The sequence below is a fragment of the Bombina bombina genome, chromosome 4 (assembly GCF_027579735.1).
Source record: "Bombina bombina isolate aBomBom1 chromosome 4, aBomBom1.pri, whole genome shotgun sequence".
Classification (NCBI taxonomy): Eukaryota; Metazoa; Chordata; class Amphibia; order Anura; family Bombinatoridae; genus Bombina; species Bombina bombina.
In genome coordinates this window covers 772,033,710-772,058,156 of record NC_069502.1, presented here as the reverse complement: position 1 = coordinate 772,058,156, position 24,447 = coordinate 772,033,710, and the positions used below count along the sequence as shown (strand labels likewise).

The 24,447-nt window shown below is 39.4% G+C and overlaps 1 protein-coding gene across 1 annotated transcript in view; it reads right to left on the bottom strand.

Annotated features, from left to right (window-relative positions):
• DISC1 (DISC1 scaffold protein) overlaps positions 1–24,447 on the bottom strand; it is an 831,610-nt gene that overhangs the window by 42,556 nt on the left and 764,607 nt on the right. The window contains exon 11 of the mRNA XM_053712267.1: positions 13,494–13,746. Coding sequence (XP_053568242.1) covers positions 13,494–13,746 — 253 coding nt within the window. The remainder of the gene's footprint in view (positions 1–13,493; positions 13,747–24,447) is intronic.

The following is a 24,447-nucleotide window of genomic DNA, read 5'->3' as shown; positions in this document are numbered from 1 at the left end:
GCATTATTTGAAACAAGCATTTTTGGAGGACAGACCACAAGATAGCAGCTCATGCGTAACAGAGGCGTAACTAGGAACTTCAGGGCCCTGGTGCAAGAATTCATAAAGGGCCCCCCTCTCATGGTGCGGTGTGAGGCTGACAGTTACCATTCATCACAATAGATAGTTCTCACATATGGAAAAGCATGCTTTCTATTACAGATAGCCATGAGTTCTTCATTTAAATATACTTTAAGTAAAATTCAGCTTATTTTTGGATGAAAACTAAATATATTTGTTTAGTTACAGAGTTCCAATGTTTTGGCCCTCTTTCACAAAGTGTATGTATATATATATATAAAAACAAGGATAATCAGCGCTTGAAGTATATAGGTTATCTGCTGGTCCCAATATATATTCTCATCCACTAGTAAGAATATATATTTTATATAGATATATATATGTGTGTGAGACAATTTACAGTTTATGTAACAAGCAGTCTTATTAAAATGGACAGTCTATGGGTGTACAATGTTCCTTATAATCCACAGTACTAGTTCCCGTGTGCTGTAGGTAATTGGCAGCCCGTCTTTTAAAAAGGATGATCCCCCGCAGGGCGAGGTTCCTCTTGGGTATCTGAAAGGTATGGAGAAAGACAGGCGCACAGGGGCACATTTCGTGTAATACGTTCACACTCAATGTATAAATAACAGTGGGAAAAATCCACGCTCACCTGGTATACCCTCAAGATGTGAGGTATTTTAAAGGCACTTGTGTAGATATACTCTGTCTCCTTGCACCCTTCCTGCTTGTCCATGGTTCTTCAGTAATTCAAATGCTCCCAGCAAGTCCCAGCGGGTAGTTACCAGTGGATGAGGGGGTAAAATATGTGTACTGGTATGGGTATTTACCAAATTAACAGCACTACACAATATGACAGAGTAAAAACCCAGTGTTTTATTTATGTACGGTTAAACTGACAAAAATCCCACTTAGAACTCAAGTAGGGACATATAAAAGATACATATATATATATACACAAAACATGAGCCGTAGTTCAGACAAGTAGCAAGATCCTGTGGTATGGACCGTTTACAAGTACAGACTAATATGCTCAACAGTATCCAAATTATGGAGCACCAAAGGCTTACCTCTGAATTGCCTTACTATGTTAAATAGTGTGGCAGCCGAGTACCTTATGCAGCTCCGTGTAAGCTGTGCACACAATGCGTGCAATCTGTGACGTGTGGCGGGGGGCGGAGCTCATGTCTGAACTATGGCTTGGCAGACGGACATTTGGCAGACGGACATTTAGCCGACAGACAGAAAGCTAAAGAATGTTCCGATTTCGTCCGAGGGCAGATACGTTCCAGAGTGCTCTGTTCTAATCAGAGCCTCGGGTGCCGCAACTGCCTCTGGGAACATTACCATGGGTCCCAGACCGCACGTTTTGTAATTCTCTGTCTGGGAAATTATCTATCTATCAAATCTATCTATTTATCTATCAAATCTATCTATCATATCTATCAAATGTATCTATTGCATCTATTGATCTATCTATCTATCTATCTATCTAATCTATGTATCTATCTATCAAATCTATCTATCTCGTGGCCGGACTGTTATCTGAAAGACACTTGTGCTTTGGCCAAATGTCCGTCGGCCAAATGTCCGTTGGCCAAATGTCCGTCTGCCAAATGTCCGTCGGCTAAAAGTCCGGCCACGGTAATACCACATTAAACCATCTAACCTATATGTGCTTGAATGAAGTTGTAAACAGATTGTTATAAGCCCGTTTTACGCAAACTATAGCAATACAATTTCCCCCCTATATTCAGTATGAATTATCCTTTAAAATTGAATGTAATTATAACCACTGTATTTTCCTTGAAATATGCTATATTAGTTATGTAATTCATTTGATGAAATACCACCTTGTTATTTTTGAACTGTGTATAATATATTATAAAGGGATCGAACAGGAGCACTTGGACATTACCCTTGAAAAAGCCCCGTGGGTGTGGCGAAACGTACGTTGGGTTTGCTTGTCAGTTACATCACAGTGAGAGGGAGCTACATCGTATCAGTCCTGACTCTTTTGATACATTGCCGAGAGTTTCAATCTGGAGCCATCCTGTTTCTAAGGACTTGATACTTTGAACAGATTAGTATATTAATACTTTGTCCCTGAGTGACTGTATACTGACGTATATATTCTATTTTCTGTATGTTTGATTTTATTAAATTTTACCATTTTACCAAGTGTTCCTGTATCTCTGTATAGCTGACTCAGTGGCTCATACTGAGATTGTGATTCGCCTAGAGCTGTATATCAGCTCCTGAAAGTGTGAGTATACACCTGCAGTAAGATTATCTAAACCATGTGTTTACAATATCACCCTATTGTATCCCCTTTTTTAAAGCATCTATATATAGATATATACTGGATCTTCATGTAATCTGTATCGCTGATCCTGACAGAGTTGTGAATCAGGAACGCCATACATATGAGCTTAGAGTAGCTCTGAAAAGTGTGAGTATATATCCTTTTGCACTATACCTGTCACGCTGCGCCGTTGCTAGGGGCGCGGCGTCCTCTCCATGCTCGTTGCCTAGGGCAGTGTCGGCTCAGTATACGTGCGGCTCTGACATCATCGCCACACGCTCCTGATGCTGGCCGGTCTCTTGGCGCCTTTCCAAAGGTATGTAAATGGACAGCAAACTACCTGTCACTGCCCAAGTATAGGTGCTACTTTGTGTGCTCCTGGGAGTGACAGATCGTTTGCTGGATTATACCTTGTTGCCGAATCCCTGCCTGTCTCATTACGCTAACTGGTTAACCCCTAATCTGCTGGACTGATACTTGTTACTGAACCCTGCCTGTCTTATTACGCTAATTGGTTAACCCCTAATCTGCTGGACTGATACCTTGTTACTGAACCCTGCCTGTCTTACTACGCTAATTGGTTAAGACATAATCTGCTGGACTGATACCTTGTTACTGAACCCTGCCTATCTTACTACGCTAATTGGTTAACCCCTAATCTGCTGGACTGATACTTGTTACTGAACCCTGCCTGTCTTACTACGCTAATTGGTTAACCCCTAATCTGCTGGACTGATACCTTGTTACTGAACCCTGCCTGTCTTACTACGCTAATTGGTTAACCCCTAATCTGCTGGACTGATACTTGTTACTAAACCCTGCCTGTTTTACTACGCTAATTGGTTAACTCCTAATCTGCTGGACTGATACTTTGTTGCCGAAACTTTGCCTGTCTTACTATGCTACCTGGTTAACCCCTGAGCTACTGGTCTGATACATTGCTGCTTCCCCGTCTCACTACGTCTCCTGTTTAACCCCTGAATTGCTGGACTGCTTTTCTGTTGCTGTATCCTGTCTGCCTAATTTGCCTTGTGCTGTCCTGCCTGTGGTGAGTGCCGCTCTTCTCATTTTCCTGATATTCTTTGCTCTGGGATATTCCCTATCTTTCCGACTCAACACCGAGATAACAAGACTACTGGCCAAGTTCGGTCTGATAGAGGAGTATCCCACGAGCTCACATTATACTTAGGCCATGGAACCAGATGAGGTGGCACGAGCTGTTTATCTCCAAGGACAGATGTTGGGAGCCCATACTACACAATTGCAGAATATGGATTACAAGCTGGAGGCTATCACCGCTCAACTCTCCTTACTAGTCACTCGAGGAGTACCACTCCTGTTGTTACTATGCCAGTCCCTGCTCCTAGTACTGTGGTTTCTCTGTCAAGTCAAGGGTCACCTTTATCATTTCCTTGCTGAAAGACAAGGCCCTAGCCTGGGTCTCTCCTCTTCTGGAACAGGACGCTCCACTCCTGCATGATGCTGATGATTTCATCTCTGCTTGCTTTTTCTGCTGTGTTTGGGACTTCTGGCCGTACCTCTGCTGTGGAATATTCCCTCCTGGATCTTCGCCAGGGCAACAGAAACATGGCTCAGTTTGCCGTGGAGTTTCGCATCTTGGCACTTGAAATCACTTGGGATGGCAGTGCTTTCAAGGCAGCCTTTAGGAGGGGTCTGCATGAACGCATCAAAGATGAACTCGCCTATCGGGATATTCCTTCTTCTTTGGATGACTTTATAGCACTTTGTATCAGCCTGGAATCTCGCTTTCAGGAGAGACAAGTAGAGAGAGACCAAACAAGGAGGGTCCTCCCTTCCCGTCCCCCTGTTCGTCTGGCTCAGGTGGTATCCTCTACCCCTTCTGCAGCTCCAGTTACCTCAGTGGAGGAACCCATGGACCTCTCTTCCTTCAAAACTTCAGAGTCCGAGAGACAGAGAAGAAGGAGACTGAGACTATGCTTTTATTGTGGCTCTAACTCCCACCAACTAAAGGACTGTGACATTCAGCCGGGAAAAGCCAATGCTTAGAGGATAACACAGGGGTACCTCTAAGTAGTGATGTCACAAATTATTCACCGGCGAATAGTTCCCGGCGAACATAGCATGTTCACGTTCGCCTTGGCGGGCGAACATATCCGATGTTCGATCCGCCCCCTATTACTATTAGTCATCATTGAGTAAACTTTGACCCTGTACCTCACAGTCAGAATACACATTACAGCCAATCAGCAGCAGACCCTCCCTCCCAGACCCTCCCACCTCCTGGACAGAATCCATTTTAGATTCATTTGGAAGCTGCATTCTTAGTGAGAGGAGGGTCAGTGTAGCTGCTGCTGATTTAATAGGGAAATCGATAGCTAGGCTAGTGTATTCAGTGTCCACTACAGTTCTGAAGGACTCATCTGATCTCTGCTGTAAGGACAGCACCCCAAATAGCCCTTTTTAGGGCTAGAACATCAGTCTGCTTTTTTTTTTTTTTTCCTGTGTAATCTAATTGAAGTTGCCTGCCTGCCAGCGTGTGTGTCAGGCTCACAGCGTATACTGTGCCCACTTGCACAGTGCCACCACTCATATCTGGTGTAACAATAGTGTACATTTAAAAAAAAAACTTTTTTGACTGTGAAATAATAGCAGACAGCTGCCAGTACCCAAGATGGACGCCAATAGGACAGATGGGGAGGGTTAGAGAGCTGTTTTCAGTGAGAAACCTAAAATTGCGAAAAAAGTTTTTTAAAATTTGATCGCATTTGGCAGTGAAATGGTGGCATTAAATATACCAAAATGGGCCTAGATCAATACTTTGGGTTGTTTACTACACTACACTTAAGCTAAAATTAACTCTACAAGCTCCCTACATGCTCCCTAATTAACCCCTTCACTCCTGGTCATAAAACACGTGTGGTGCGCAGTGGCATTTAGCAGCCTTCTAATTACCAAAAAGCAACGCCAAAGCCATATAAGTCTGCTATAATGGCATGTCTGGGACACAGTGTTGGGGCAAGGGTCCATCTGACCACTGATACCTGGTCTGCAAAGCATGGTCAGGGCAGGTATATCACCTACACTGAGCACTGTGAAGCGGGCGTAACCCTTACACTACCTGATCAATACAACATCATACCTGATGATTTAAAGCACGTTATTCCAAACAATTTAGGAATGTAAGATATGCAAATTAAGTACACAATGACACACCTTTTTACTTCAGTCTGCTTTTCAGCAGATTCCCAATCAACTTCACCCAGCAGTGATTCAAATCTTCTCCCAGCTGATGAGTAGCAACAACTATGAAACAGTCTGTCCTGGGATGGTTATGCATCACTGCACTAACCCTAGCTAAGTTTAGAAGCTGTGTGAACAGCGATACTTTGGCGTAAAGGGAATCTGCTGAAAAGCAGACTGAAGTAAAAAGGTGTGTCATTGTGTACTTAATTTGCATATCTTACCCAGAATCCTTTGCTGCATTGGAAACAATGTAATTCAGAGGTTTTCTGTGAGAAAACAAGCCTTCGGGCCTGTCTAGATTTGTTAATGAACTACACAATGAGTTATTTTCTCTATATTTTGTGCGTAGTGGAGGATTTTAAAATCACCTTTTATCTCCCCCTAATTTAAAATGTTGTTGTATTCTGCCCGGAATCAACTTCACCCAGCAGTGATTCAAACCTTCTCCCAGCTGATGAGTAGCAACAACTACTACGAAACAGTCTGTCCTTGGATGGTTATGCATCACTGCACTAACCCTAGCTAAGTTTATAAGCTGTGTGAACAGCGATACTTTGGCGTAAAGGGAATCTGCTGAAAAGCAGACTGAAGTAAAAAGGTGTGTCATTGTGTACTTAATTTGCATATCTTACACAGAATCCTTTGCTGCATTGGAAACAATGTAATTCAGAGGTTTTCTGTGAGAAAACAAGCCTTCGGGCCTGTCTAGATTTGTTAATGAACTACACAATGAGTTATTTTCTCTATAAACAAAAATATATATACATAATTACTTTTTCCTTCTTCCCACTCCTACGAGTCCTCCTTGGAGATGGTTGGGGAAGAAGGGGAGGAGGAGTAGTATGAGTGGTTGGGGATTCACCAAGCAGAGGAGGAGATGGAGGAGGCCCAGGAGCAGATGGTCCAGGAGCTGAGGGTCCAGGATCTGAGGGTCCAGGAGTTGAGGGTCTTCCCATTCCTGGTCTGCCTGCCACCTCCCGGAGCAACTGCAAGATATTATTTTGTCCTTCGAGCAGCCGGTTCATTGCATTTGTCATATACTGTCGGTATTCCTGTTGTTCCCTCCGGGAACTCTGCATTTCTATCAGGAAGGCCTTCATTAGCTCCACCTCTGGTACCTCTGGGGGGATGTTCTCCTCAGTAGGATTTTGTGCATGGCGGACTAATGCACGGGGGGCTGGTTCTGCACGGGGGGCTGGTGCTGCATGGGGGCTGGTGCTGTACGGGGGGGCTGGTGCAGGGATGTTTTCTGCATAGGGGGCTTCTTCAGGGAGGGAAAGTGCAGGGATATCTTCCATTTCTCCCTGAGGTGGTGTGTCACCTTCTGCACCACTTTCATGCCTGGGTGAAGGAGGAGCCTGTTGGTGCTGTGTTTCCTCCTCCCTGGCCTCAGACTCTGTATATTTGAAAATGAAAGAAATCGAGATATTAGCACAGTTCCAAATAAAGATGTAAATGTTATATTTTAAAGTTTATTAATGAGGCTGCCTTCGTAATTCAATTGTAATCAAAATCAAACAATATGATTTACGTATTTGCAAACCCGTCTTTCGTCTATCTAGATAGTCAATATGAATGTTTTTTTGTGTGTGTCTTAAATCTGTTTAAATGCACACCTAATCTGTAGACTAAATACTAAATGTGATGGCTTTTCTTCCAATCCAACTTTCTCAAGGTAATTCTGAATGCGTTTCCGTAATAATGTTGAAAAAAGCATAATTGTGTTAGTCATATCCCTAATTTATTTTGTGAGTGAATGGGTTATGAGGTGGATGTAAAGAGATTATTAAATGAGCTTACCAGCAGATGAGAGGGGCAGGTTCCTGGTATCAATTCCTCCTTCGATACCGACTACGGCCACCTCAGAGATGTTGGGATGCAGCATGTCCTTCCAGCAACTGTAGACAAATGTCTGTTCCGACCCGCCACCGGTCCCTGCATGGTATGCATTCTCTCTTGACATCTTCTTCTTGAGTTCACTTCTGCAGTCCCAGTAGCGGTGCTGTATTGGTTTGACATCCCTCCTGCACTCCCCCACTGCATTGACAACATTCGTTATCTCCAGCCACAACTTTTTCTTATCTGAAGGGGTGGCCTTTGGTGCCTGCAGCCTCCTAGCCCTCTCCATATAGGCTGCTATGAGGACCTCCTTCTCCTCCGTGGTATATCTCTCCTCCCTCTGTTTGGGCTTCCCCTGTGATGTGAGCCTCTGTTGTCCGGACTGTATTGCGCCCTGTCTGCGCTCCTGCCCTACACCACTGGGCCCAGCCACTTGTTCATCTTCAACAAAGTGGCTGGGTCCCCCCATCCCTTCCTCTCCCCCTCCCTGTCCCTCTCTCCTGCCTAACCTTCTATCTAACCTCCTCCCTAACCTGCTGTGTAATAAGCTGTAAGAGCTCCTCGCTGATCTCCTGCCTCGGCTCTCCCCTAGCCCTCCTTCCCACTATACTCGCTCCAAATGTGAAAGTGCCCAAATGAAAGGGGTCAAAATAATAAACTAAAAGTAAAAAGTGCTCAAACTGTGAATGGTCTTAATAAAATAGGATAATGGGTATTAATTAACAGACAAATGTTTTAAAAAAATGGATTAAATGAGGGTATGTAAACAATAAGTTGGTGTAAATAAACCAAATTCAAACTATGGGATGGGTATGGGATTAAAGGGAATGGAGTATGGAGTGTATGTGTGTGTATGTAGTGCTACTGATATGCGTATGTATGTAATGAATGTGTTTGCGTGTAAATGTGTTTATGTAATGTCTCAAAAAACAGCACTCGCACACTCACCCAGACAAATTCTCACTCTTTCTCACTCACTCACTCACTCACTCACTCACTCACTAACTATCTGTCTCTCACTAACTAACTCTCACTCTCTCTCACTAACTAACTCTCACTCACTAACTCTCTGTCTCTCACTAACTAACTCTCTCTCACTAACTAACTCTCACTCACTAACTCTCTCTGTCTGTCACTAACTCTCACTCTCTCTCACTAACTCTCACTCACCTACCCTCTCTTTCTCTTTTACTAACTAACTTGCTAACTCTCAGAAACCTCCATTGCCTAGACCTGCACCTATCTCGAAAAAGCAATACAGTCAAAGAAGCCATGTTTCTAGCGTGCTTATATACCCTATGTAAATGGTTAATGATGTATCGGTTTGCAAAGTAAAGGAGGTCGAGGTGTGCTTTAGTAATGATTTGCATGTTTGCAATGTGTATTAGTTGTTTTAATTTGCACATGCTCATATTGCGTTTGTAAAGCACATATGCATTTGTGGAATGTGTACAAAGTGATGATGTCATAGTGATCATTTTGCATAACATTCTCCTTATTTAGTATCCCAAAATCTAACGGAAAACGGACATCAAATCAATCAAATAAGATGGCAGATCATTGACCATGTTGATATGCCTAGAGGAGGAGGTGACAGGGAGCGTATCCTTAAGCAAAAGGAAGCATATTGGATCCATAAGTTGGAATCCTTGTATCCAAATGGTCTAAATAGAGAGTTAGACCTGTCTGTCTTCCTCTAGGTATATTGTAACATGGTATATTGAAACATGGTCTATTGCATATTGAAACATGGTCTATTGGATATAGTAACAACTAAATGTTGATCTATATTAAAACAGTAACAACTTAATATTGGTTTATATTAAAATGATCAAACACAGATTATTCTTTGTATATTATTTAAAGGGATACTAACCCCTCATTTTTTCTTTCATTATTCAGATAGAGCATGTAATTTTAAGCAACTTTCTAATTTACTCCTATTATCAATTTTTCTTTGTTCTCATGTTATCTTGATTTGAAAAAGCAGTAATAAAAGGTTAGGAGCCGGCCCATTTTTTAGTTCAGCACCTTGGTAGAGCTGCTGATTGGTTTGCTACATTTAGCCACAAATCAGCAAGTGCTACCCATGTGCTGAACAAAAAATGGTCTGGCTCTAAAGCTTACAGTACTGCTTTTTCAAATCAAGATAGCATGAGAACAAAGAAAAATTGATAATAGGAGTAAATTAGAAATGTGCTTAAAATCTCATGCTCTATCTGAATCATGAAATAAAAAAATTGGGTTTAGTATCCCTTTAAGGTAGGCAGACTCATAGTTTCTGTATTTATTTACTTTTGTAATTTTTATGAATTTATGTATATATCTATTTGCACATTTTGTATTGATTTTATCTATTGTGTGATTTTATGAAAATATTTGGTTGTGTTTACATAGACACAAAAATGCTAGTACACCTATTATCCAAATGTATACTATTTAAATATAAATCTTCATTATCCACTAGAGGGCACTGTAAAGTACACACATTGTGAGGTGGGAAGAGTTATATGGAGGTAACCAGTGATTGGCTGGATATGCCTTTAAATAAAGGTTCAGGTGTATAGTGAGGTATGCATGATTAAGGGATTACGTTCCCGAAACATCGCATATTATGCTGTCCAAAATTGTTGAATAAAGGACGTTTTATTTAAGGTGCTGTGGAACTGACTTTTTGTACTTCACATGTTGAGCTAGTGGTCGCTAGCTAATCCTACGTGCACCTGGCCAACCGGCCACATCCTTGTTTGCTGGGTCTGCCTATTTTTTTTTTGCCAAAATCTAAATGGTGATTTCTGTTCGTATCATATTCGATAGTTGTTGTAAAAATTTTTTTTGTAATAATGTTTTGTAATCGTCAATGCGAATGTTTTGTTTGTGTATCAGTGTGCAATTCATTTTTAATGTTGTTTTGTTCCGTGATGCAGATCGCAATGTATTTTGCCAATCCTCATTTAGTGTAAATGTTATGTAGTATTAGTTGTAAAGGATTGTGAATGTTGAATGTGTATGTGCTATGTTGTGTAGGGTTGCCACCTGTCCCTTAAAATACAGAACACTTATAAGTTACACATGCTGCAGGGTGTGCAGGGAGGAATATGAATAGTGCTGTCCAGAAACACAATACATGTTCCTTCCTGCTCACCCTGCAGCATGTATAACTCATAAGTGTCCAGGAAAACATGGCTGAGGTGGCAACCCTAATGTTGTGTGAGCGATTGTTGTTTGTACATTTGATCTGATTTTAGTTTGTGTCCATGATGTTGTATGCGTGATATGACAGAGCAGTGTCTAGTTCTCGCGATAGCGAGTGTTAGAAGACAAATCAGTGTATTCTTCATTTTGTATTGATCTCTATGGGAGATTCCATTACGCGTCTGTGATTCCGCTAGTGAAATAAATGCGGTACTCGTATTACCGTGATGCGTAACGAGGTTATTTTCAGAATTGTAATCTCGACGTTATAAAAAGTGCGCAATGCTAATAACGAACACGCTCATTGCGGACAGCCATTACGCCATAACTTGTAATCTAGCTGTTAATTTCCTAAGATGGTACAGTCACCAACACCCATTAATGAATGACGAAATCCTAATCTTTTCACTGTTTGGGTCAGTGCTTACCATGAATACTACGTGAATAGTTATAATTCACTACCAACTGCTTCTACGCTAACCTCCCATCACTAGACTAGCGCTGACCTCTCCACCACAACCGTTAACCACAAATTACTTCTAGTTACTATAGACTTATCGATTAGGATGCAAGGAATGTAGTTGTTACCCCTCCCAAAGCTCTAGAGAGCAGCATTAGACATATTTTTCAGTCTCTTCTCTCTCTATTATACAGCAGAAGCAGAGAGGTTTAACAGAGATTTAAAAAATAGCCTTTGGTGTCCCCTCAAATGAAGCATTCAAGTGTAACAGATAAAATGACTACTCTTTTATATGGGTGAAAAATAAAAGGGAAGGGTGTAAAGGAGGAGCTCAGTTTTTTACATTTTGCTATAGGGCTTCTTTAATTATTCCCCAGACTGGTCAAGCAGTAGCCTCCCATCAATGAGCATTCTGCCCCTGCTCTTCAACTACTGACTGTTCATTCAGTTTTATTACTAAAATCTGGGCATGATTACAGACCAGCAGTTTAATGCTTCCATATCACAGTACCTACCTCCATCCCTGTACAATTGCAGGGCCTGTATGTGTCTCCTTATGTGCACCATGCTGTTACATTGGTCATTCTAATGATAATTAACACTGTGAGCACAGATGCCAACATGTATATTGTTCAATATAATATAATACCTCTATAGTTGTAGAAATAATAATTTGCATAGTCATATCCCCACCATCTGAGTAGTTTCTGCTTTAACTTCTGATTTTTCCAACCCTAACTACTTTCATATAACTGAATGATCTTATGCCACTTATTGATACATTGTATTTCAGTCAGAATCTATTTTTAAAGAGATTAAATGACGCATTTGTGAGTTTTTTTTCGAAAATTAGCTCCGGTCGGCAATTGCCACGGTCCTTGACCATGCCCCCACTGGCACAGCGCCAGGTGGTCCCAGTTTCACCTCTAAAAATTATGGTATATATATATATCTGTTGGCACTCTACAAATAACTGATGATAATAATAATAATAATAATAATATATATATATATATATATATATATATATATATATATATATATATATATATATATATATATAAAGCATGGACATTTGTTGTATGGTCAGAGTTTTGGGAAAAGGTTTCACAGGTATGTGTGAAGATGTCTGATTCCTGGACATGATAATATGGATATGCATAACAAACAAACAAGCAGGTACATTGCCATAATAAAGCTTTACAATTATATTGGTGGTGCTTGGACTGTTTTCTTATATTTGTATATTCTATAAATTAACTTTATTGTATGCACTTGACCAATATAACTGACTATTGTGTCTGATAATTGAGGCAGGGAATAGGCCTAGTCAGTATAGCATAGTCGGATACTCGTGTTTCAGTCATGAGAGTATGATATGGAAGGATTTGTACAGTAGGATAGTAAAATGAGTGCATTGAAGCCCTCATTCATACACAATTCCCTTAAGCATAAGGAGAAAACTGCAGATTAGAAGTAAAATATCTAATTAAACATTCCAGAGTGCTTATAGTATAGGCACATATGAAGGCTTACATAATAAAAAAAAAATGTATGCAAGCCTTTGTGCTTTAATACTTCTTCTGAATAATTTAAAGAAATATTGCATAGGAGATCATAGGCACATACTGTATGAAGATTTACATAATAATAAAAAAAAATGTATACAAGCCTGTGTGGTTCAATATCTCTTTATCTGTATAATTGGCAGAAATATGGCATGGGAGAGCATAGGAAGCTATATGCACAGCGAATCAGGCTACGGCTAAGGGCTCCTTGGCATTTTTATAAAGTCCTAGAGTGCTGTGGGACAGTGGACTTCTCAATCCATGACAATCCGGCAAAATGCAGGACAGTTGGGAACACTTGGGTGTGAATCTTGATAGTGTTTTGTAATTCTGATATGATCAAGATCTTCTATTAGTGTATTTTACACTTTCTTAACAGTAATTTGTTTTGCATGGTAATTATATATATATATATATATATATATATATATATATATATATATATATATATTATATATATACATAATATATATATATATATATATATATATATATATAATATATATATATATATAAAAAATACACATTTTCCCCCTCTTATAATTGTGTTTATTACATTTTCTTGCAGACGCTTCCTCTTTAGCTATATACATGTACAGATATATTTATATCCTTTTGGGCACTTGAGTAGAATAATTTTCACAGACTAAAGCCCTTGATCTTTTCTGATCCCAGCAATGTCCCTGACTGCAGTGGTAGTTTGGAACCAGATTTTTAAGAAGAAATACGTGTAGATCCTGCAGGTTTATTGTATTTCTGACATGAAATACTCTGTTAGTAGAACTCTATTAACTTAACAGGTCAATAAATAAATAAATATATTTATATAAAATATTGTCACCTCTTCCACTTCATTGTATTTGTGTTGATAAGATTTTCTTGCCGCAACCCACTCTTTAGCTTTTGGGTAAAAATGTTCCATTTTGATTCCTGGATCCAAACAAACATCACAAGCTGCCTCTGCTTCATCTGTCTGACTTTCTCTTGCATCAAAAGCTTTGGAGTCAGCTCCTTTTAGATGAATTTCTCTGATCAACAACTGACAGGCTTCCAAATCCGCTTCCCACACTCGCCCCAGCAGCTGGTTTCTGCAGCTAGTGAAGTGATAACAAAAATGAAAAGCTAATAAACACAAGGTTGATATACTCCTCCTGTAACTGCAAATCCCATTACTCCACAACTGCCCAATGTATTAAACATTTAACAAATATTACATAAGCAAAATTAGTATAATTGACAGATTAACTTCCCTAAATTGGCCAGTAGAAACGGCAACAACAAAAAATGACTAGGGATTAGTAAAAAGGACTAACCAACTATAATTGAATTACAATTTTTATTTCTCAATTGGTTTAGCAATCAGAAGGTAGGCTTTTGTGTGCAGGCATGTATAATTATTTTCTCTGGAGTGCAAAGAGAATCAAATCTGACATTTCTAAATTAATAGAAAGGGGATTTTTATACCACTGTAATAATTTAACATTCCTGCTTTGCAATTGTAAAATTTACACAAAACTGGCAATTAGTTTCTAAGGCTCATGAATGTTAAAAGTCTTAATAACAGTTTACAGAGAAGTATTGGTTCAAAAACTATATATTTAATGTGAGTAAATACAGTTAGGTGATATTAGATAGATATACAGATAGATCAAAAGATAAACTATAGACAGACAGACAGATCGATAGATAGACAGACAGATATATTATAGGCTCCATTTATTATAGGAGGAGCGGACATGATTCACTACTGTGCTGCGAGGGGACAGCATACGCTGTCTGCGTTTAACATTGCACAAGCAATGCCTCCCCTTGCTCGCTGGTGGCCAATCAGCCTCTTGCAGGGCCTGTTAAGACAGGTGGCGGACAGGTTAAGCAGCAGTAGCAGTCTTAAGGCCACTGCTACGTAAAGGGACATGAAACCCTACATTTTTCTTTTATGATTCTGATAGAGAATACAATTTTAAACAACTTTCCAATTTAATTATATTATTTAATTTGCTTCCTTCTCTTGTTATCCTTTGCTGAAAGGTTTATCTATGAAAGCTGAGGAGCAGCAAAGAACCTAGGTTCTAGTTGCTGATTGGTGGATGCATATCTATACTGATTGCCATTGGCTCACGCATTTATTCAGTCAGCAACTAGAAGTACCTTGCTGCTCATTCAACAAAGCATACCAAGAGAATGAAGAACAATTGTTAATATTAGTAAATTAGAAAGTTGCTTAAATGTCATGCTCTATCTGAATCCTGATAGAAAAAATTTGGGTTTCATATCTCTTTAAGTATTGTTTCAGGAGAGAACGAAACACCGGGGCCCCTAAGCTGCTTTCACAGAGTGACAAATGTGGCGGATGCTGATTATTTTTACCTTTTGTGGTCTTTTTAATAAATTGGATTTTTAGCAATCTTTTTTGCTGATTGGAGTATGTTTTATCACGGATAAGTGGATGTGACAAAGTTACTGGTGGGAATTGGCTGAGTAACTGAGACTTCAGCCTGCACTTTTCACCCAGTGTGTGAATGTTTATTCTAAGTATAAGTTCTAGCACAATCACAATTTATGCTGGAATCATTACCACAATCTTAAAGGGACACTGAACCCAATTTTTTTCTTTCGTGATTCAGATAGAGCATGCAATTTTAAGCAACTTTCTAATGTACTCCAATTATTAAATTGTCTTCATTCTCTTGGTATCTTTATTTGAAATGCAAGAATGTAAGTTTAGATGCCGGCCCATTTTTGGTGAACAACCTGTGTTGTCCTTGCTGATTGGACAGCACCAATGAACAAGTGCTATCCATGGTCCTGAACCAAACATTTTTTGGCTCCTTAGCTTAGATGCCTTCTTTTTCAAATAAAGATGGCAAGAGAACGAAGAAAAATTGATAATAGAAGTTAATTCGAGAGTTGCTTAACATTGCATGCTCTATCTGAATCATGAAAGAACAAATTTGGATTTAGTGTCCCTTTAACTGTTTCTCGAAAATAAAAAATGTGTCACAAAACACATCAAAAATACATTACAAAGTACAGTTACATAACTTACATTCATAATAACACTATATAATAAAAATTATTTAAAAAAAATATTGCACACAAAAATGCAAAAAAGATATGAGATCTTGGGTATTAGAAAAAAAAAAGCCAAAGGACTTTAACATAAAGATGCATACATATACATTGCTAAGTGCATTGTAGCCCTTTGCAGTTAGGTAAATGAAAACAAGTTAAAGCATATATATCAGGGGTGTCCAAACTTTGCTCTCCAGAGGTTTTGGAACTACATTTCCGATGATGCTCAGCCAGCATTTTATCTAGCTGCGCATCATGGGAAATGTAGTTCCAAAACCTCTGGAGAGCAAAGTTTGGACACCCCTGATACATATGCAATATTAATATTTTCGTGTTTAGTACAAGCATTTTACAGTATGGGGTCATTTATGCGCATTTTACAGTATGCAATCGGGTATGCACATTTTACAGCATGCGAACGGATATGCGCATATTACAAACATGTTAAAGAGCATTGTAATATGAAATATTCATATTTTCAATATGAATTAGGTAGCCCTAATAAAAATATGTGATGGTGTTAGTTTTTTTCCACTTTTTTCTCCATTGACTTCTATGGGGGAAATACGTGAACGTGCACACAATATTGTAAGTTCCGATTTTTGCGCTAGTTCGGTTACTGCTAGCGTAAAATAAAAAAAAATCAACTTGTATACCAGCAAACCAGACTAGTGGGAAAAAAACAATTTACGTAAGAACTTACCTGATAAATTAATTTCTTTCATGGTGGCGAGAGTCTATGTGCTAGTTACTGATGGGATATACATTCCTACCAAAAGGGGGCAAAGTTTCCCAAACCTCAAATGCCTATAAATACACCTCCCACCTCACTCATACATCAGTTTAACGTATAGCCAAGTTAGTGAGGTGTATAAGGAGTAAAAGCATAAAAAAGAGGAACAGGATAAATAATGTGCTTTATACAAAAAAATCATAACCCTCAAAAAATAGGTGGGTCTCGTGGACTCTCGCCACCATGAAAGAAATTAATTTATTAGGTAAGTTCTTATATAAATGATGTTTTCTTTAATATAGGTAGTGAGATCCCACAAGCTAGTTACTGATGCGATATATTAGCGCTGCGGAATCTGTTGGCGCTCTACAAATAACCGATAATGAATAATATAATACCAAAGATGTGGAAGTCCACAAGTAACTAACGAGTAAAATAAAAACAGCTATTTCCACTGAGAAATTAAATCCCAAAAAATTAAGTTTTCTTAAAAATTAAAACAAATTAAGTCATATGCACTAGAATCAAACTGAGACAGCTGCCTGAAGAACCTTTCTACCAAAAGCTGCTTACAAAGAAGCAAAAACTTCAAAATGGTAAAATGTAGTAAAGGTATGCAAAGAAGACCAAGGGGTCCATTTATCATTGTGTGGATGGACATGATCCGCTATAGCAAGCTATGTCCGCCGCACATCGATAAATGCAGACAGCATACGCTGTCAGCATTTATCATTGCACATTGAACTGCTGGTGTGATGCCGCCCCCTGCAGATTTGCGGCCAATCGGCCGTCAGCAGGGGGTGTCAATCAACCCGATTGTATTGGATCGGGTTGATTTTCGGCGATGTCTGTCCGCAGCCTCAGAGCAGGCGGACAGATTATGGAGCAGCGGTCTTGTGTTTCTGGCGAGTCTTAAGGGTTTGGGAGATATTCCGCCTAATCCAGCTTGTAGAGCTCCAGATGCTGGTCGAGGCTGTCAGCTATGAGCGGTCTTTCGTCTGACGTCACCGCGTGTAGGAATCCGAAGTTCCCGGGTAGACTGAGGGAACATGCTCACATCAGATGACCTGAGTGATCTCAGGTGAATGTCCAGACAGGCTGGCTGCAGGTAGGGTCTTGACAGGATGACAGAATAACTCTGATAGTAATGCTAGGGTTAGGTTAGTGAACAGCGTCCACAGAAGTCAGGCTAAGAATAGAATACATTTACAATGAATACCAAGCAATTAGACAGGGGCAGCTGGTTATTTATACCGGATATGAGGAAGAATAGTCCAAAATTTAAAGAAACAGTAGTGACAAATGTCAAATAAGGTTGATAAGCTGAACTGAACATAATGAAGTGATAAGATTGTGGCTATATACATGACAGTTGTGGACATGAAGTGACCTTGTTAAACAAAAGGCAGAATAGTCCTTATAGTCACCATCTTGAAAGTTAAGACTCTCACAAAATGATTTAAAGTTTTCAGATCCAAAATTGGTCCGAAAGAATTTTCCTTCTTTGGTACAATGAACAGATTTGAATAAAAACCCAATCCTTGTTCCTGCTGTGGAACTGGGATAATTACCCCTGAAAGTTCTAGATCTAAAACACATTTCAGAAAGGCTTGAGCTTTTACTGGGTTTTTTGGTACATGGGTAAGAAAGAATCTTTCCAAGGGAAGTTTTATTCTGAATCCTATTCGATACCCCTGAGAAATTTTATTCTGAATCCACTGATTTTGGACAGAGTCTGTCCAAACTCTTTGAAATAGCTTTAGTCTGCTCCCTACCAGAAGAAACGGATTGAGGGCCGCACCTTCATGTAAGTTTAGGGGCAGGATTTGGCTTCTTATAAAGCTTGGATTTATTCCAATTCGGAGATCGTCTCCAATTAGAGCCAGAGGCCTTAGGGAAAGGAGTGGTTTTCTGTTCTCTATTCTGAGGAAATGAACGAAAATGATTGGGAGCTTTTAATTTACCCGTAGATTTCTTGTCTTGGGGCAGAAAAACTCCCTTACCCCCAGTAACAGTGGAGATAATAGAATCCAATTGTGAACCAAAAAGATTTTTACCTTGAAAAGTGAGGTAATAATCTAGTTTTATACACCATGTCAGCATTCCATGATTTAAGCCATACAGCTCTTCTAGTTTGAATGGCTAAAGACATGGATTTGACATTGATCTTCATAACATCAAATAATATGGCATCACAAATAAAATGATTTGCATGTTGAAGTAAAACAATAATGTTAGATAATTCAGAATCTGAAGACAACTGCTGTGCTAAACTGTCCAACCAAAAAGTAGAAGCAGCAACAACATCAGCCATAGATATAACAGGTCTAAGAATATAGCCAGTATGTAAATATGCCCTTCTTAGATAAGATTCAAGCTTCCTTTCTAAAGGATCCTTAAAAGAAGTACTGTCTTCCATATGAATAGTAGTATGTTTGGCAAGTGTGGAAATTGCCCTATCAACTTTAGAAACCCTTTCCCAAAGTTATAAATTGGCTAGAGGTAAAGGGTACAATTTCTTAAACCTAGAAGAAGGGTTACAAGAGGTATCAGACTTAGACCATTCTTTAGCAATCACATTAGAGATAGCGTCTGGAATAGGAAATACTTCAGGAGTAATAACAGTAGTCTTAAATACAGAATTTAGATGATTACTAGCTTTATCATAAGGAGGTTTAGACTCCTCAATACCCAAAGTAAACAAAACTTCCTGTAAGAGCGAATATATTCTATCTTAAATAAAAAAGATGATTTGTCTATTACTGTCTGACGTGGAGTCTTCTGAATCAGAGGAAGCCCCATCAGTAGAGGTCAGAACTTAATTCACCAGGTTTAGGAAAATGTTGCAAAACCCTTTTACGTGTATTTGAAGGTGGAATAGCAGTCATTGCCTTCTCTACAGCCGCAGCAATAAAGTCTTTTATTTCTGCAGGAATGCTATGTACATTAGCCTGAGATGGAATAACAGTGGGTGCATTTGTACTCAGATATATTATCAGCATTTAACAAATTGTCAAAATAAGAGCGACATACTTGAGCTGAAGAATTTAGATCAGCTTTTTTACAACACACACACTTGGTAGATACGTGTTCAGGCAGCTCAAATCCTATGGTAACATCAGAGGCAGGTTCAGTTTGAGACATAATTGCAACAAAAAATAAATAAATTTATATCCATGCTACTATGTATGATATATATATATAACAGACGTGAGAGAATTACTGGCTCAAGGCATAAATACAAACAATATATAACAACTTTACTTAAAAAGTGCCCAATTTTATTATATAAGAGTGTCTTATATAATAAAAGTATATACTTACCGTGTAAGACACCCATCCAAATATAGCAGACAACCAAACCAGTACTCAAACATATCAGCAGAGGTAATGGTACAAAAGTATATTGTCGATCTTTAAAGGGAGGCAGCAGATGAATCCCTGCGACCGATTTACAGAGAGCCTTATGAATAGATTTCCTATAGGCGAAAACATGGTATCATCAGGCAATACTCCATTCAAATCCCTCAGACAAACACTGCACTTAGAGAGGAACTGGGCATCAATATGCTTAGCGCCTTTCATTGAAGAAATCAAACACATCATGCTTCACCACCTCCTAAGGAGGCAAAGTTTTTAAAGCTGAGGTATGAGTTAGGTGGGAGGTGTATTTATAGGCTTTTGAGATTTTGGGAAACTTTGCCCCCTCCTGCTAGGAATGTATATCCCATCAGTAACTAGCTTGTGGACTCTCACCAACTATATGAAAGAAATACTGTATATCTTTGAGCTATGGACACTCATATAGTAACACAGGGATAGCCTTAAAATGTGGTCCTTGTGGATAAATAATTGACAAGCTGGTTCTAAAATTGCATACAAATCTTAAAGCTAATGTTCTCTCTGATACTAAACATGTTGAAAAGTCAATATAGCCCTTGGCCTCTAGTTATCAAGCCGTTAACCGCAAATACCCCAGGCTGATTCGCTGTAGTTATCAAGCCCTACAGCCCGGCAAAAGTAGAATTTAGTGACGTAACATACAATCCACCGGACTCAGTCCGACACAGATCGATGCTTACGTCACTGCAGATGTTCCGAACGCAAGTTCGGCACAATCTGACTACTTTTGCTAGTTATCAAAGAACTAGCAGGTATGCTCACCACTATTCCGGGCCAGCGTACCTGGTTTTCAATCCGCCGCCCTGGAGGCGGCGGATCCCATAGGAATCAATGGGAGCCTGACAGCAGCGAAAGCTCATGTTCGCTGCTGCCCAATTGATTCCTATGGAAAGTGTCTACACCTAACACTCTAACATGTACCCCGAGTCTAAACACCCCTAATCTGCCCCCCTACACCGCGCACCACCTACTTTATACTTATTAACCCCTAATCTGCCACCCGACACCGCCGCCACCTACATTATATGTATTAACCCCTAAACCGCCGCACCCGGACCCTGCCGCCACCTACATTATACTTATTAACCCCTAATCTGCCGCCCCCTATACCGCCACCACCTACATAAAGTTATTAACCCCTATCCTGCCAATCCCGGACCCCACCCCAATAAATTAATTGTTTAACCCCTAAACCCCCGCACCCGGAGCCCTCTGCCACCTACATTACATTTATTAACCCCTATCCTGCCCCCCTACACCGCCGCCACCTACAGTACATTGATTAACCCCTAATCTACCCCCCACACCGCCGCTACTATATTAAATGAATTTACCCCAAAACCTAAGTCTAACCCTAACACTCCCCTAACTTAAATATTATTTCAATTAATCTAAATAAATATTCCTATCATTAAATAAATTAATCCTATTTAAAACTAAATACTTACCTATAAAATAAACCCTAAGATAGCTACAATATAATTAATAATTACATTGTAGCTATTTTAGGATTTATTTTTATTTTACAGGCAACTTTGTATTTATTTTAACTAGGTACAATAGTTATTAAATAGTTATTAACTATTTAATAGCTACCTAGCTAAAATAAATACAAAATTACCTGTAAAATAACTCCTAACCTAAGTTACAAATACACCTAACACTACACTATCAAGAAATTAATTAAATTAATTAACTACAATAATCTAAAATAAAATACAATTAAATAAATTAAACTATATTACAAAAACCCCCCACTAAATTATAAAAATTAAAAAAAATTACAAGAAGTTTAATCTAATTACACCTAATCTAAGCCCCCTAATAAAATAAAAAAGCTCCCCAAAATAATAAGATTCCCTACCCTAAACTAAATTACAAATAGCCCTTAAAAGGGCCTTTTGCGGGGCATTGCCCCAAAGTAACCAGCTCTTTTACCAGCCCTTAAAAGGGCTTTTTGCGGGGCATTGCCCCAAAGTAATCAGCTCTTTTACCTGTAAAAAAAAAAGGAATACAATACCCTCTAACATTACAACCCACCACCCACACACCACTACTCTAAAACCCACCCGATCCCCCCTTAAATAAACCCATTGAAGATCACCCTACCTTGAGCCGTCTTCACCCAACCAGGCCGAACTTCAATCCAATTGGCTGATTACATCAGCCAATCAGATTTTTCCTACCTTAATTCCTATTGGCTGATAGAATCCTATCAGCCAATCGGAATTCGAGGGACGCCATCTTGGATGACGTCATTTAAAGGACCAGTCATTCGTCGGGTAGACGTCGATAGAGATGGATGTTCCGCGCCGGAGGTCTTCAAGATGGAGCCGCTCATCGCCAGAAGGATGAAGATAGAAGATGCCGCTTGGATGAAGACTTCAGCTGGATGGAGGACCTCTTCTGCCCCGATCGGATGAAGACTTCTGCCCGGCTGGAGGACCACTTGTGCCCGCATCGGATGAAGAGTTCAGCCCGGTTGGGTGAAGACGGCTCAAGGTAGGGTGATCTTCAATGGAGTAGTGTTAGGTTTATTTAAGGGGGGGGTTAGAGTAGGGGTGTGTGGGTGGTGGGTTGTAATGTTGGGGGGGTATTGTATTGCCTTTTTTTACAGGTAAAAGAGCTGATTACTTTGGGGCAATGCCCCGCAAAAAGCCCTTTTAAGGGCTGGTAAAAGAGCTGGTTACTTTGGGGCAATACCCCACAAAAGGCCCTTTTAAGGGCTGGTAAAAGAGCTGATTACTTTGTTATTTAGTTTAGGGTAGGGAATTTTATTATTTTGGGGGGCTTTTTTATTTTATTAGGGGGCTTAGATTAGGTGTAATTAGATTAGGTTAGGATTTATTTTACAGGTTATTTTGTATTTATTTTAGCTAGGTAGCTATTAAATAGTTAATAACTATTTAATAACTATTGTACCTAGTTAAAATAAATACAAAGTTGTCTGTAAAATAAAAATAAACCCTAAAAGGTAAATATTAATTATATTGTAGCTATCTTAGGGTTTATTTTATAGGTAAGTATTTAGTTTTAAATAGGATTAATTTATTTAATGATAGGAATATTTATTTAGAATAATTTAAATAATATTTAAGTTAGGGGGGTGTTAGGGTTAGACAGATTTTGGGGTTAATTCATTTAATTTAGTGGCGGCGGTGTAGGGGGGTAGATTAGGGGTTAATCAATGTACTGTAGGTGGCGGCGGTGTAGGGGGGCAGGATAGGGGTTAATAAATGTAATGTAGGTGGCGGAGGGCTCTGGGTGTGGCACTTTAGGGGTAAAACAATTAATTTATTTGCGGCGGGGTCCAGGATCGGCAGGATAGGGGTCAATAACTTTATGTAGGTGGCGGCGGTGTAGGGGGCGGCAGATTAGGGGTTAATAGGTATAATGTAGGTGGCGGCGGGGTCTGGGAGCGGCGGTTTAGGGGTTTATATATTTATTATAGTGGCGGCGGGATCCGGGAGCGGCGGTTTAGGGGTTAATATATTTATTATAGTTGTGGCGGGGTCCGGGAGCGGCGGTTTAGGGGGTAATAAGTTTATTTAGGTGTGGGGGGCTCCGGGAGTGGCGGTTTAGGGGGTAAAACAGTATAGTATAGTGTGTGTGCTTAGTGACAGGGTAGCAAGAAAGCTGCGAAGAAGCCGATGAGCAGCGAGATCGATGACTGTCAGTTAACAGTCCGCTGCTTGACAGCTTTCTTGATAACTTTATGGACAAAAAAAGTTTTATATGCTTCTGAAACACAGCAACAGTTATAATAATAATAATAATTATTAATAATAATTTCATACTACCCATTATATGCTGGCATCAGGAGGCTTAGGGCACAATCTGGGTGTTCTGAGGGAAACAGTTAGACCATTTAGAGGTCAGATGGCTCAGGACACAAACTGGATGGCCTCAGAGCAGAGTTAGACAGTGCCAGTGAGCAGTCGCACATGTCAGGGATGGATAAAGGCATTTCTGCACATGGCTGGGTAGTCTCAGGTTTCGGTTCCAGAAACCAGCAAATAAATAGGACACCAAGAGTAACAAAAGGGGCCGACGGACATACCTCTCCCAAAATACAAAATGATATAAAGCTCTGTTCAACAGTAACTGTATATTTATATACTGTATATATTGATCATTTCTAACATCCTTTTTTGTATTTGAATCAAAATTACTGTATTCTGATTAATTCAATTAACTGCAAAGATTTATAATTAGATGTAAAAAAATTCATGACTATTTTCACTATTGACCATTCATATATCAAACCCAAGTCAATCCATTCATCTTTAAAAAATTTAGTTATAAATGCAATAATGAACTGGAAAGTGCATTTGTTTGCAAATAATGTTTCATTAAAGGGACAGTCTACTCCAGATTTTTTATTGTTTAAAAAGATAGATAATCCCTTTATTACCCATTCCCCAGTTTTGCATAACCAACACAGTTATAATAATATACTTTTTACCTCTGTGATTATCTTGTATCTAAGCCTCTGCAGACTGCCCCTTTATTTCAGTAATTTTGACAGGCTTGCATTTAAAGGGACAGTAAACCTTAAAAATAATGTTATATAATTCTGCACATAGTG